This window comes from Helobdella robusta (assembly GCF_000326865.2).
Source record: "Helobdella robusta unplaced genomic scaffold HELROscaffold_5, whole genome shotgun sequence".
NCBI classification, from domain to species: Eukaryota; Metazoa; Annelida; class Clitellata; order Rhynchobdellida; family Glossiphoniidae; genus Helobdella; species Helobdella robusta.
Window position 1 is genome coordinate 6,390,948 of NW_008705254.1, and position 14,734 is coordinate 6,405,681.

At 30.6% G+C, this 14,734-nt stretch overlaps 3 protein-coding genes across 3 annotated transcripts in view; 2 read left to right on the plus strand and 1 right to left on the minus strand.

Moving 5' to 3' along the window:
- Window positions 1–1,868: 1,868 nt before the first annotated feature.
- Window positions 1,869–3,152, plus strand: HELRODRAFT_156044 (hypothetical protein; the record flags this gene model as incomplete). Its single annotated transcript, XM_009027573.1, has 4 exons — window positions 1,869–1,942; window positions 2,248–2,425; window positions 2,709–2,918; window positions 3,051–3,152. The coding sequence occupies 4 exons, from the start codon at window positions 1,869–1,871 to the stop codon at window positions 3,150–3,152; spliced, it is 564 nt and encodes a 187-aa protein (XP_009025821.1).
- A 3,187-nt stretch (window positions 3,153–6,339) lies between these two features.
- On the minus strand, window positions 6,340–6,516 carry HELRODRAFT_153096 (hypothetical protein; the record flags this gene model as incomplete). The annotated part of the gene is made up of 1 exon (XM_009027574.1): window positions 6,340–6,516. A coding segment is annotated over one exon (177 nt), but the record flags the coding sequence as incomplete, so codon positions are not given.
- Window positions 6,517–10,538: 4,022 nt separating this feature from the next.
- HELRODRAFT_185095 (hypothetical protein) overlaps window positions 10,539–14,734 on the plus strand; it is a 10,225-nt gene continuing 6,029 nt past the window's right edge. The window contains exons 1-8 of the mRNA XM_009027575.1: window positions 10,539–10,685; window positions 11,091–11,205; window positions 11,388–11,474; window positions 11,663–11,768; window positions 11,885–11,990; window positions 12,271–12,361; window positions 13,132–13,219; window positions 13,595–13,671. Coding sequence (XP_009025823.1) covers window positions 10,633–10,685; window positions 11,091–11,205; window positions 11,388–11,474; window positions 11,663–11,768; window positions 11,885–11,990; window positions 12,271–12,361; window positions 13,132–13,219; window positions 13,595–13,671 — 723 coding nt within the window. The 5' untranslated portion in view covers window positions 10,539–10,632. The remainder of the gene's footprint in view (window positions 10,686–11,090; window positions 11,206–11,387; window positions 11,475–11,662; window positions 11,769–11,884; window positions 11,991–12,270; window positions 12,362–13,131; window positions 13,220–13,594; window positions 13,672–14,734) is intronic.

Below are 14,734 nucleotides of genomic sequence, written 5' to 3' on the forward strand. Positions count from 1 at the left end.
ACTTGAGGACGATTGAATGCAACTGCACGAGACATGCTAGTGGCCTCCGGTTCACGAACTGACAACTCTGGGTGACGTTCAATAAATCCCAGCAACCATTTATTCCCTGCCATTTGTTTAGTAGAATTAAATGGATGAGGCAACTTCTTCATTTCCACCAACTGGAAGGCAAGTTTCCGAATGTCCATTGGTGTGAGGCCATAAAATCATTGTTGCATGTCAATTGCATGATGGACAATTTCTGTCTCCATTTCATCCGATAAAATCAGTCGGAATCTACCAAGCTTTATACATCCTGGTTGTCGGATAGTGCCTTTCATATGTCTTTGAAGTGTTCGACGTGGTATAGTATACTTTTTTGAAACACTGTGATATCATTGACCTTCACGTAAATCCTCCAAAGCTTTCTTCAAATTTTCTGAGCTATAATTTCCTCTTGTGCTTTTTTTATGTAGTAACGACCCATCTGTAAATGATAGGAAAATGATTGTTTTAGTACATAATAAATAAGTTAATAACAAAATTAGTAGGCATTAAGTAAGCAAACTGGTACCCTAGCATTGCATATCCATAGTATTTGTAAAAGGCAAGTATATAATTATGTCATAATTATGGTTTTTTAAGGCAATTTTGTGTTACAAATTATAATGACAACATTGTGATTGTAATATAATAACAATGTGGTCATTATAATTTGTAACATAAAACTACCTTAAAAGTTAAACCCTTAATTATTATGGTTTTAACTTTTAATTATTATGGCATAATAATTGAAAATATAATCATTATATTTTAATAATTTAATTTTATAAAATGTTCTTTAATTTTATTAAAAAATTGCTGATATTTTCCCAAGACGCACCTCATGGTGCGTTTTGGGAATCAATGGATGGTGCATTTTGGGAAAACTCACAGAACTCACGTAGACGACCATCTCGAAAATACCGTACAAAATATTGATATTATTTTAAATAGCATTTATTCACTACAGGATTAGCAACATTTTAAGATAATATACATTAAGAGATAATAATTCTGAATGACTACAGACCAATTTTAAGAATTGATAAAATTATCGAAAATGGTAACAAAACTTACTTTTGTTCGTGAAGCAGGCTCGTATTCAAAACAAACGCGCTTTCGATGTTAAAAGTTTACTTCCGATAGACCAAAAGCGAATGGAAATAAAAATTCAAAATTTATGGTACGCGTTATTTGAATTTCACTGGGGGTGCGTTTTGGGAGTGGAGTGCGTTTTAGGAACGCTCCCCTAAATCATCATGAAAAATAATATTAATTCTTATAAAAAAACAGTGTTGTACCGTGCTTATAAAAATGTACATCGAATACGCATTGAATACATACATATATACATGAATATATACATACATATGTATGTATTCAGACTAAAAAAAAATATATATAGAATAAAATTGAATACGTTGACTACATTGAATATATCTTGTCGGTGCATCACTTAAACGATGTACATGGTTGCAGAGCGTGTACACTGGTGACTGCAGGCTGTTGTCTGATGCTGCTTGCTCTGTTCTGGTGGGGTATCGATTATTCACTTCAATATTATAATTTATTTAGTTATTTATTGTTCCACAATTATTTATTTTAATATATTTTATGATATTATTTTTTTTTCTAGCTATCTACTTTGAATTCTTTTCAGAGAAAATTGTGAATAACACCAAAAAAGTCTGCTTGCTTGTTAAAAAAAAGTTAATAATATATAATAAAAATTATAATAATAAATATTATAAATAAATAATATTAGTTAGTATTAAAATTAAATATTTAAATTAGATAAATAAAATTAAATATTAAACTAATATAAAATTAACTTTCTAAAATAAAAAATGACAACTCCCATCGAGAAATTGAGAGCAAGATGTTTGGAGAGAGGGGCAAGTGGGATAAGAATGATTGGCAGGTTCAGTGGACTAATTTTTTTTTTTTGAGAATTTTTTAATAAATTAATCTGAAATTCAGCCTATAAGTTTAAATTTAACTAGTAATTAGTTACTTACATTAATAATTAATACTTATAATAGTAATCTGTAAATTATATATACAAAACGTATATATATATTATATATTTATAATCAGTAAATTATATATTTATTGAATTTCATAATTATAAGTTATTATTATTATTAAAATATTAAATTAATATAATAATCCATCTAAAATTGGATGTGCTTTATCCTCATACAAAATTTTTTAATCTTCCTACAGGGTTTTCAAGACTTTTGATGACAATGGAAACAAGAAGTTAGATAAGGAAGAGTTAGCCAGTGGGTTACAAGAATTTGGAATGAGCATGTCCAAGTCAGAAGTGGATCAACTGTTCAATTATTTAGATAAGGACAACAGTGGTTCTATAAACTTTGATGAGTTTCTCATTGCTTTAAGGGTAGGTCATTCACTTGTCAAATCCACCAAAATAAATAAAAAAAATCCTCTCAATTGCTTGACTTTTATTTAAAAATAGTTTTTATAGACATCTATTTATCCTATTTGAAAAATATCTTTTTACCACCAAATACGTTCTTTGAGGTCACTATCGTAACCTGAAGTTAATTAGCACAAAGTCTATTTTAATCTTTTATGTGCTCCACGGTAAACCCACATCGACTCAACACTGACAAGTTTTTTCAGTCTTATTAACGACATTTCAATGATTCCCTCCTATCCAGCCACCAATGTCTGCATCTCGTGTTGATCTGATAAACAAAGCTTTCAACAAGATGGACAAATCAGGTGATGGACAATTGACAGTTGATGATTTGAAAAAGAACTATGACGTCACTCAACATCCAAAGTTCAAAACGGGTGAGATGACTAAAGATCAGATATTGAAGGAGTTTTTAGACAATTTTCAGGCTGGGTCAAAAATGGATGATATAGTTAGTTACATTACATTACTCTAAATATAACTATTCTTATTTAGATTAAGTAATACTACAAGACAATCTTTTTTTGTTATGAAAAAATCGTTTTTAAAATTAAAAATTTAAACTTCACGCTATTTGCTGTAGGTGACCAGAGATGAGTTCACAAATTATTACGCTGGTGTCAGTGCATCTATCGATGAGGATGTGTACTTTGACTACATGATGAGGCAGGCCTGGAAGTTGTAATGCCGCTACTACTTCAACTACGTAATAATAACTAAAATAATAATCGTAAATTTGTTCGTAATTATTTACTGTTATAATTATATAATCTTTATACAAAAGTTGGCAATGTTTAAAACTAGTTTTGAAATGGACTGTCTTTAATGCTCTGTGTTTTTGTTTTTTGGTTGAAGGATTTACTTTTTTATTGAGGTCAATTCAAATATTTGATAGTTGATATTAATTCTAAGTATTAAAATAATCATTTATGTTTATATACATTTCTTTACATGATTGTTGAAATGTTTATTTATTTTTATTCAGAGTATATTCATGTCCCATCCATTCGTGCTTGCTATTTTTTATGCTATTAATTTGTAATTAAAATCAAATGAAATCATTCAATTGTTTAAAAAGGTTTAAAATTTACATTTCTAACTAATGATGAGTGTTTCTTATAGTTTTGAATCATTTGTTTTTAAAACAAATCATGATTATAAAATTACATTTATTGAATAGTAATGTGATGACATTTTATTTATTATTTGAGCTTTCAATTTAAAATGCATTCACTAGAAATTATAATATGTTTCAAATCACAATTTAAGACGTTGATCACGCCATAATTTTTCCATGCCGCTTGATTTTTGTGCGGTAATTGTTGTTCTAGAATTGCATTCCTTTGTCATTTTTCACTTTTTTTTGTTTGAAATCAAATAAACGTTGAAATTTATGTTCTCAATTAAAGTCTTATAAAAACTTTATATACCTGGTCTGTTGAATCAATATGCTAAATGACGAAACTTTCATCATTTCTAAATGATAATTGTTGAGTCCTCAGTAATCTGAAACGCACCTGTCACGGATGTTATACAAACTGATCGTGTCAAATAATGTTTAACACCAACTACTTGCACATGGATTTTTGGACAGAGGCTCTGCAGTGTAATCAAACTTTTTTTCATTATAAACTCTGTTGAAATTAAAGCGGCGTTGACCTCACACGGATCTTATAACGTCTTATAGGATACATCTAATTTGCAAATAAATAATGGGCGACCTGCAGAGGCTAGAAAACAATATGACGCAAACGCTTCCTGGTCAATGTTCAAGTCAAGTATTAAAGTTTAATTCACTTGGTTTTTGTGTTTATTACTATTAACAATTTATGTTGTTAACGATTTTGATGTTGTTGATAAGATTGTTGATGTTGTTAACAACATCAACAACACCAACAACAACATCAACAACAACAGCATCAACAAAAACAACAACAACAACAGTGCCAACACTGTAGATACCAACGCCACAACCCCCAGCGCAAATGTCACTTGCAAATAGAACATCATCACAAGAAGCAAGAAGGACTACAGCGATGATAATAATAATAACAATAATAACGTTAACAATAATAATAATAATAACGTTTTTAAATATTGTAAAAATAATATTAATAATATGTAGTTAATTAAATAAATTAATCCGCGCTTCTTCTCGGCTAAGCGTTGATATTTACCTTAACAACCATAATATAAACAATCTTGCCGTTCAAATTTTGAAAATCGCGTTTTATATTGTTTAATGTTATTAAATTTATTTTATTCGTTTTCTGTTTTAATTAAATAATTTATATAAATTAATAATTACTTGTTCCTTCTTATCAAATATCTTACATACATTATAAATAATGCACTGAAGATGAGTTATCTATAACTCAAAATTGCTATCTGCAAATTTATTTAATAAAATTTTTTAAAACAATAAAATGTCTAATTTTTCTGACATTAATAAATTAAAAAGAAATATAAAAAAGTTGAACAATGTTGAAAGTAGTGTTGAATTTTTGAAATATATATATATATATATATAATATATATATATATATATATATATATATATATATATATTAAAAAATTTTCCTTGAGAGTTAAATCCAAATTCATGGATTTTTCTGCGCATTCTTCATCATGTAACTGTTGCAAATGGGAATGTAGCTTTTTTCAAGTGAAGCTAATTGAAACATATTTGAAAAACACCATGTCGCAAAACCAACGTAACTCTTTGGGCAATTAACCGAGCAAGAAATAGCAAAAAACTTAGATTTTTCAAGCCTGATAAAAAATTTTGCTGACAAAAAAGCTAGAAGAGTTATCTTTTAATAACTTTAATCAATGTTTCGCTGATTTAACTAGAAGAATTTGTTATCACTTTACACTTAGATTAAAAACCTCTAGCATACCTTTAAAATTTTTGCTTGTACTCGTTCGTTAATATCAAGCTAACTACATTCCATTGGTAATATCAATAACACATAAATAAAATCACGTCGTCAAGTTTTGCCTGACCTGCCAAAAATGCTAAAGCCGGGTCGCTGCTTATTGCATGCCAAAATAAAGTGGGATGTCCAGACCTTTTATTACATTGAAAACATCAACCGATTTAATGTTGAATATCTCAATTTTCCCAAGAGCAATTTCGGTAGTGTCGGATTGAAATCCTAACGACTAATCCTAACAATCTTCAAAAATAAATAAAACACCACGAATCAATTCCGGGTTTAATAAAAATTGATTTTATTCTTCCGTACTAGCTCCACGGGTTTCGAAAACATCACGGATAAAGATTTAAGGTGGTTTTTGATTCAAATTATTTCTTCAGATCGTTCTGTTAAATTATTATTATTAAGATCTCCACTAAGGATGAAGGAAATTTTAGTTATAATTTAATCAATTTTAAATATCCATTTCTAAAGAATCTACCAGAATTCTTACAAATCTAAACCATGCACCATGGTAAAATTTCTAAAACTGGAATGATAACAAATAAATAAAAGATAAAGATCAATAAGAAAAACAAATAACTGACATTAGTAAGCATGGATATATCCATGTTGATAAGTGTGATGGCTGTTATTTGGTCCACTGTCAAATTAAAAAAAATTCAACATTTTTACAAATTAGGCCCCGTCAAATTTGTTGTTTAGATCCATTCCTACTGTTAAATGATTTTTTAGTATTCCAATCAATAATTTTTAATTAAATAACCGAGCGAATGAAAGTTTAAAAAAAGGAAGTAAAATGTATCTGGAAAGTTATAAAATAATATTTTTGTAGCCATAAAATTAAACATTTGATTTGGTTACCATTCGAATTATCAAATGTTTCTTGTCGCCTCGACGTACAACGTCGAAGGATCTTATATTTCGTATTTGGAAACAGAATGGCCTCCTGCACAAAGGACAGAAATAATTTTTTTTTAACCAGTCGCTAATGCAATGAGGGTGATACACGTGACCACACTGCAACTCGCACTCAATATGGCCTTCCTCAAAATTATCCAAGCATATTGTACAACTGTCATTCATAGCTATTTCTTTAAAATATGGTACCAAATATACTCTTTTAGTTTTTAAAGATTGAAAAAAAGAGTCCCGATGGTATAATGTTCCGGTCACCAGATTCCCATACATGTGTGGCAAAATTTTAATAAAACTTTTTTTTGTGAGTTTTTCAAAATAAGCCTCCTCTGTCTCTTTTAATAATTCATATTGTTGCTGTTTGTCTAACAAGCGAATCTTTTTCGACCATTCTGAAAATTCGTCCTGATTAAACCATGTTATTAGGAAATCAGACAATTCCGCGATGTCTGCTGGGAGCAAGTTGTGCTTGATTCTGGAATTCTTCAGGGCGTTGTAGTACGTAGCTAATCTGGCCTCTTTCATTTTCTCCATAAATTTCGTGAGGTACAAATCTGAAATTTCCGTTTTGAAAATATCCATTTTTTAAATATTTATGAATCAGAAAATAATTACACATTTAAGTTCATGAGCAATCTTGTAAAATATATATACACATATGAATGCAAAGAAATGTTGTAAAAGACAGAATGGATTTTACAACTGGCAGGATGCTATGACAAAGAATAACAATCTTCTTAACAATCTTTGCTAACGAAACTTTGTTTTTGCAGGAGTTAAATATTTTATGAAGCAGAAGATTGTATATCTCACATCACGTTTGTTTAAAAATTATACATACACTTCAAGAACTTCTTGATAGCTTAATATCGAGACTTCCATGATACACACGTACACGTGATCGAGTCGAGACATACACAGTAGGGTACACATACGGACACGTGCGCGGGTTAATAAAAAAAATAACTTTGTGTGATCAACGGGACTATGAAAAAATTTCATTTAAAACATATACACGCAAGCATGTGGTCGACACATACACACGCGCACACTACTAGTGGTCAATAGAAATTCACATAGTATGAATATTTATAAGCTTGTATAAAATTATAATTTTTTATTGTTGTTTTGATACATTTTAGAGCTTTTGGAATTTTATTTTGTTTGTTACTAAAGACATTTTTAATTTTTGTTTTTTTTTAAATTAAAAATTTGTTAACTTTCAAATTTTTGAAAAATGTGAAAAAGTGGGAATGAGGGAGAAAACGTGAGAATGAGTTAAAAAAAATAGAGATTGGGAATTTTAGGAAACGTTGTCATGAATGTGAATTCTGGAAGGTGTTAGGAACAAATTTCCATTTCCGCTCACCTCTAGTAGGTTTATTTATCTTTGGTTTGCGATGTCTATGGTTTACATGACATTGTGTTGTGGATTTTCAATCACTAAATGTTTCCGTTGAAAAACTAAAGTTTTTCCTTCAATAAAACAATAATTAATTTTTTCTGACAATGTTTTCAAAATTTGTGAAAGATTTCGTTGCTGTATTACAGTTCGTTTTACAATTTATTATGTATTCAACAAATTTTCATCATCGTCGTCATTCATTCATTCTACACAAATCATTCAACACGTCAACCTCACAGCAAATTGATGCCAACACACTCAACACCCACTTTGCTTCTATGTCAACCCTCCACCAACAAAAGCAACAACAATCAATAGTCGTCATCAATAATTTACCCCATACTCCGTCTTGCACATGCTAACGAAGGCCTGTCTATCCGGTAAAGGTTCAGACAGTCTACCAGCATGGTTTCTACAAATCATCGCTCTATTCATTTCCAGCACCTTAAATTCACTCTACAATCATTGTTTAATGCATTCATTCATCCCATCACAATGGAAATTCAGCACAATTCATCCAATTCCTAAAACAAAACACCCATCATCACAAATAGATTATCGCCCAATATCTATCACCCCCATACTTTCACGTATTCTGGAAAAATTTATCTTTAGGTCATTCATTTATCCATGTTTCATCCATCCATTCATCAAACCACTATCACAAGATCCGTTTGATTTCGCCCTACAGGTTCATCTACATCGGCCATCATCTCTCTTACTTCCACAATAACATATCTCCTTAAAAATAATAATTATGTTCATCGTATTGCTCTCGACTTTTCTAAAGCTTTTGACACTCTCAATCACTTCTCACTTTCAAATAAGTTAGCCTCTCTTCCTCTACCTGACAACATTAACGAAAATTTTTATCTAATAGGAGTCATTCTACTTTCTTTAGCTTTAGGCTACTCTTTCATCTACTCTACCTATTAATTCATAGTTCAAGGTTCTGTCTTTGGACCATTTACCTTTTTTATCGACGCTTCTACTCTCAAAACTTTTCATAGCTCTAATCAAATCATCAAATACACTGACGACGCCTACCTTATCATCCCATCATCTAACTCAAACACATCCAATCAGAACTCGACTCATTAGCTACATGGTAAAAAAGATGCAATCTGTCACTTAATCTCAATGAATCATTCCAACTCATCATTCACAATAGCCGTAAAAAATAACATCACCTCCAGAACACTCGCACAAGTCAATTGAATATATTTGGCGTCACATTCACCTCCACACTTAATATAGCACCTCATACCAATAGCATCTTCACTAAAGGCTTTCAAACATTTCACGCATTCAAAACACTCCGCTCACATGGTCTCAGAGGCATCAAATTATTCGGCATCACTGAATCACTTATAACTTCACGCATCAAATATGCAGCTTCCTCCTGGTCTGGTTTTGCTACACAACAACAACTTCAGTAACTACAATCTCTCATCAAAAAGCTGATTCGTTTCAACTATCTACTTGCATCATATCCTACCGTCACTCACACTGTTCAAAGAAGTAGAAAATAATAACCAATCAAAACTACAACACACAGCCTTCGTCAGCGCAAGCATAACTATCAAGTTGTCATCCAATCTATATATCAGGAAAAGACCTTCATCACAAGACACCTCATACATATACACAACCAAAAAAACTTTATCATTCACTCATCTAGTTTTTATTTATCGATCACCTCATCTAGTCATCTAGTCAATTAATTTGCCTTTCTATGTGTCATTACTTCATTTTGCTGTCAATTTATTTTAGTTTCTTTTATTTACTTTATTATTATTTATTATTAACTTTATTCTATTTTATTTTACTTTTCATGTCTAAACATTTTTCTTTCTCCGTTTTTTTATTTAGTTACTTATTCGTTTAATATTATACTACTGTCTTGCATGCTGTAACAGTTTCTGCGTCTGTCATGTCCTGATTTTTAAAGAATAATAAAAAAAGTTTTCTTAAAGCAAAAAAAAGTGAATAATAACTATTAATAATAAAATAAAAAAATAATAACTATATTAAAGAGAGCAAAAAACTGCTACTTTTTTGGCTGGTCATCAATGCTATGGAAACGTGGCGAAATACTTTGTCATTAAAATCAAAAAAATTTTGCATATATATGTAAAATTTAAAAAAATTATATTACGGCTCCAAAACTGATTATTAGCGCGCTTTAAATTGTAATGTAAAATAAATTCAGCTAATTTCCAATGGCAAATAAATGTAAATGTTGAATTGACCAAAATTACATTTTATCAAATTTATTGGGAAGTGGGGGAGTCAAAAAGGGCTTTGCCCCCAAAGTTGGCGCTTATGTATATAAAATATACATAAGTATATAAAAAATTAATTTATAACATTGAGCAGTCAATGATACGTAATAATTCAAAACTTTAATTATGAATAGCATAGATTAACAAGCATTAAAACATTAATTTTATTCACGTTGTACTCAAATGGTTATCTATAGAATATAAATTTTGAAATTATATTAACGTTAATTAAAATGTATGTACACATGAAAAGTATATAATAATACATCATAATAAGACTTGAAAAACGTATAGAAATAAATAAAAAAACTACAGAAATAAATAAAACTTATGCAGTCAAACATTCCATAATTATCATGGGACATTTACATGATATATATGTAGCGAAAATACAAACTTTTTTAATGTAGTAATATCATATAATTAGAATAAATGAATATAAGTAATATGAATATGATTTACACGTTACCATATGTATAATAGAAAATAAACTAAACTGTTTTATCTATTGTTTAAAAGTGGTTTCGAAAACAGCACGGTGGCTTTTGATTCAAATTATTTCACTTCTGGTCGTTCTGTAAAATTATTTGTTAAATTGTTATTATTTTGATCTCAACTATGGATGAAGGAAATGTAGGTTATGCCTGGGAAGCTGAATATGAAAAAACATGGTGGGTTGCCTTTTTTTTGTTTTTTTATTTTTTAGAATTGCTGTTGAATATTCAATTTTTAATTACTGCAACTCCCACTCAATATTACTTTTTTATGTTTATTTACGACGTGACAGAGTGTTTCAAAAGCTGCTTAAAAATCTTAAAACTAACCAGCTTGGCACTTGAATGCTACGCTTTAAAATACTTTTGCCATAGTAGCTAATTCAGTTTTGTTTGAAAAAACTAGATAATCGTAATCATAAATCTTTTTAATAATTAATTAAAGTTTTAAAAACAATCTTAAGTATTAAAAAACAAGAAATTAATTGTTAGAGTAACAATTAGTTTAAACTTTAAACCAATAACAGATAACTTAATTGAAACTATGAAAAAGTTGAATGTTCAATAAAATTTGTGTGGCAGGGAGGTTCTGCAAGAAGATGAGGCAGGCTCCCTACAGTCAGCAGTGGCTGACATCATACAGAAGGCCAAGAGGAGGCAGATGATGTCCAGGGTGGGAAACGTCAAGATTGGCATGGTTGAGTAAATTTTCTGCTTTTTTGTGAATGTTTTTATTAAACTTCCTTAGAAAGAAAGATTTTGCCAGTGGAATTTTTAGAAATAAAACAATTTATTAAAATTAAATATTTCATATATCATTTTGTTAATCTTCTATTGCATGCTATATTTTGAAATTCATGTTGTGAACATTACCAACAGATGCGACACTTGTTAATCGTCATTGACATGACTATGGCAATGCTGGATCAAGACTTGAAGCCAAATCGTCTCTTCTCCACTCTAAAGGTTTTTTTTATGTTAAGTAACAAGGTTCTATGATCATCATATGTTAACTCATTTACTGTGGTGTTTGTTAAAATTGCTTGACTGTTTACTGAATGTTAAAAATGTGAAAAGTTATAAATTATAAATTTCATGACAATGATTTTAAGTTATTTCTGAGCTTTATTTTATTTTTTGTGACACCTTGACAGCTGTTGGAATCTTTCATTGAGGAGTTTTTTGATCAGAATCCGATCAGCCAGGTTGGGTTGTTGGCAATGAAAAAGAGGAGGTGTGAAAGAATCCACAACCTCACAGGTTTGCTTATTCTCGTATGGCTCAGGCTCTAAGTTTATTATCTCAACATAAATAATATCTCTAATTATTTATTTTTTATAATTTAAAAAAAATTCCATTTCCTCAACTCTATCAAGGTAACAGCAAAAAGTTGTTGTCGTGCTTGAATAGTTTGAGGAAAGTGAATTGTGAAGGAGAGGCCTCTCTGTACAATGCACTGGACCAAGCGTTAAAAGTTCTCAAGTTTGTAGTTACATTTATTTGCACTTGTACATTAGCGGAACAACATCAACAGTTGAATGCTAATGATAATCAAATATAACGATATCACCTAATGACGACATCCAGCATTGTCATCCAATCAAATCCTTTTCTTTGAAGGATGATTTGATTTTTTCTTGAAAAATTATATTATATCCCAATCAAATAATCATTCATTTGAATCACCTAAGTATGCCTTCTTGTTATGATTGATTGATTGATTGATTTATTGATTATATAAACACCCATCTAAACATTGCAGATACCTTCCGAGCCACGTCAGTCGAGAAGTTCTCATCCTCTTTGGTAGTCTGTCAACAGTTGATCCTGTCGACTTGTCCTGCATCATCGAGGTGAGTTTATGCTGGTCTTCCTGCTGTTGCTGCTGCTGATGGAAAGCCTTTTCAATCTTTTTTCTTCTTTTCTATGCTGCTCCCTGCCCAATTTTCGTAAGTTGAAGTCCGAGGTTTTTGCAGAAGTCAGAATTTTTAGAGGAGTCGGAGTCGGATATTTTTCATCTGACTCTGAAAAGTGTTAAAAATTTTGAGAATTTTTAAATTTATATTCTAAAGATAGTGTTTTTCAAGATGTGTGTAGTGATGCGCTATTATCTGCAATAGTGACAAACAGGTGCCACCAATGCGCCATGCAACTATTTTCATTTTGAATACCTCCAGCATTAGCTACTGGGCAAAAAAGCTATATCTGGATTTATAATTTTTTACAATTTTGGTGAAAAAATTTATTTTACATATCAACTGATGTCGTGAATACTTTTGAAATGAAGTTTATTCTATACTCTCATATTCTCCAGTTGAAAAAACTGACGATTTCATACTTAACGCTCCATGACAGCATTCAAATTTCTAATCAGTTTTAACACAGAGATGAGTATTTTTGGATGCTTCTATGATACATATGTATTTGGTTTAACCATTACATTGAATGTATGAAAAACATTACTAGCAGAGAGTTAGTTGTACTAAACTTGCCCACGTTACACAAACAAGAATGCAATTTGTTATGTTGAGATAATCTTTTGTAGCATTTATTGATTTGTTTGATTCACATTGTTAGTACTGATGGTTAGTATTCAGTAGCACAACTTAATTCATCCTGACAGCAATTGAAAGTCCACACCATCAGATGTTCAATCATTGGAATGTCCGCCGGCATGCATGTCTGCCAGAAATTGTGCAGGGAAACACAGGGTCTGTTGTTGTAGCAGCTGTCATCGTTGTCGATATTGTTGTTATTGTTGATGTTGTTGTTGATGATGTTGTTGTTGTTGTCGATGTTGTTGGTGATGATGTTAACTGATATTGTTGATGCTGTTGATGCTATGTTGTTGCAAATGTGTTGCTGAGGTTATATATTTGTTGTTGGTGATGTTGGTTGTTTATCATAGTTTCTTCTTCATACTCATCGTTACCTTCTGTTCTGTGAATCCGCATGAATTTATTTTTCTTCCTCATTTTCCATTTCACTGATAAAATGTAATACCTTGATGAAGAGTTCATTTTTAAGATATATTCAGATGATAAATGAAATCTTTCAATTATTAAATCAATTATCCTCCCCACCAGGTAAATATTCCGTCATATTGGACGAGACGCACTACAAGGCCCTACTCCACGAACACCTTCTACCCCCCGTGTCTGTCGTCAGTAGTACCTTATTGTTTGCTATCTTTAGTAATTTCATTTGGCACCTTTCTTTTTATTTGGTATCTTTTTTTATTTCATTTAGTACCTTTCTTATCATTTAAATGTTATATGCGTTATACATCATCATCTGTATTTCCATCTATTATAGTTTGCGCGCACACACACACACGGACACACACACACACACACACAAAGACACACACACACTACACTTACGTACGTACATACATACATACATACATACATACATACATACATACATACATACATACATACATACATACATACATACATACATACACACACACACATACATACATACGTACATGCATACATACATACGTACATACATACTACATACATACATACATACATATCGATACAGATCGATAAATTCAAAATTTGATGCTGTCTACGATTTAATTCACAACGGGTTAGACATTTTTGTTTTGGTTGAGACCTGGCACGGATCGTCGAATAATATTTCTGTTAGATCTTCAGTTCCTCCTGGATATAACTACGTTGATTTTTTAAGAATAAATGATCCTTACCATGGTGGTTTAATTATATACTTCAGAAATGAATTTAAATTTAAAAAAATTGTCTTACCTATGTTTGGATCGTTCGAAGCACTTGCTCTAAAGTTATTTATTAGAAGAACAGATTTTATTTTATTAGCCATCTATAGACCTGGATCGGCACCAGTTACTAATTTATTTTTTGAAGAACTTTTATGTTTACTAGAAAATATTGCTTCTTTTAGTTCAAATTTAATAATTTTGGGCGACTTTAACATTCATATAGAAAAGCTGAATGATCGTCATACTTTAAATTTGTTAGAATTGTTTGACATGTTTCAGTTGAAAAACTTAATCAATCAATCAACTCACGAACGGGGAGGTATACTTGATCTGATTGTTTGTTCAGAAGATTTTTTGTATCAGATTTAAACATTTTTCCATGTGGGATTTTGTCCGACCATAGCTTGATACAGGCTCGTATACCATTAACTTACGAACATCCTAAAACTGTCATGAAAATGGTTAGATCATGGAGATT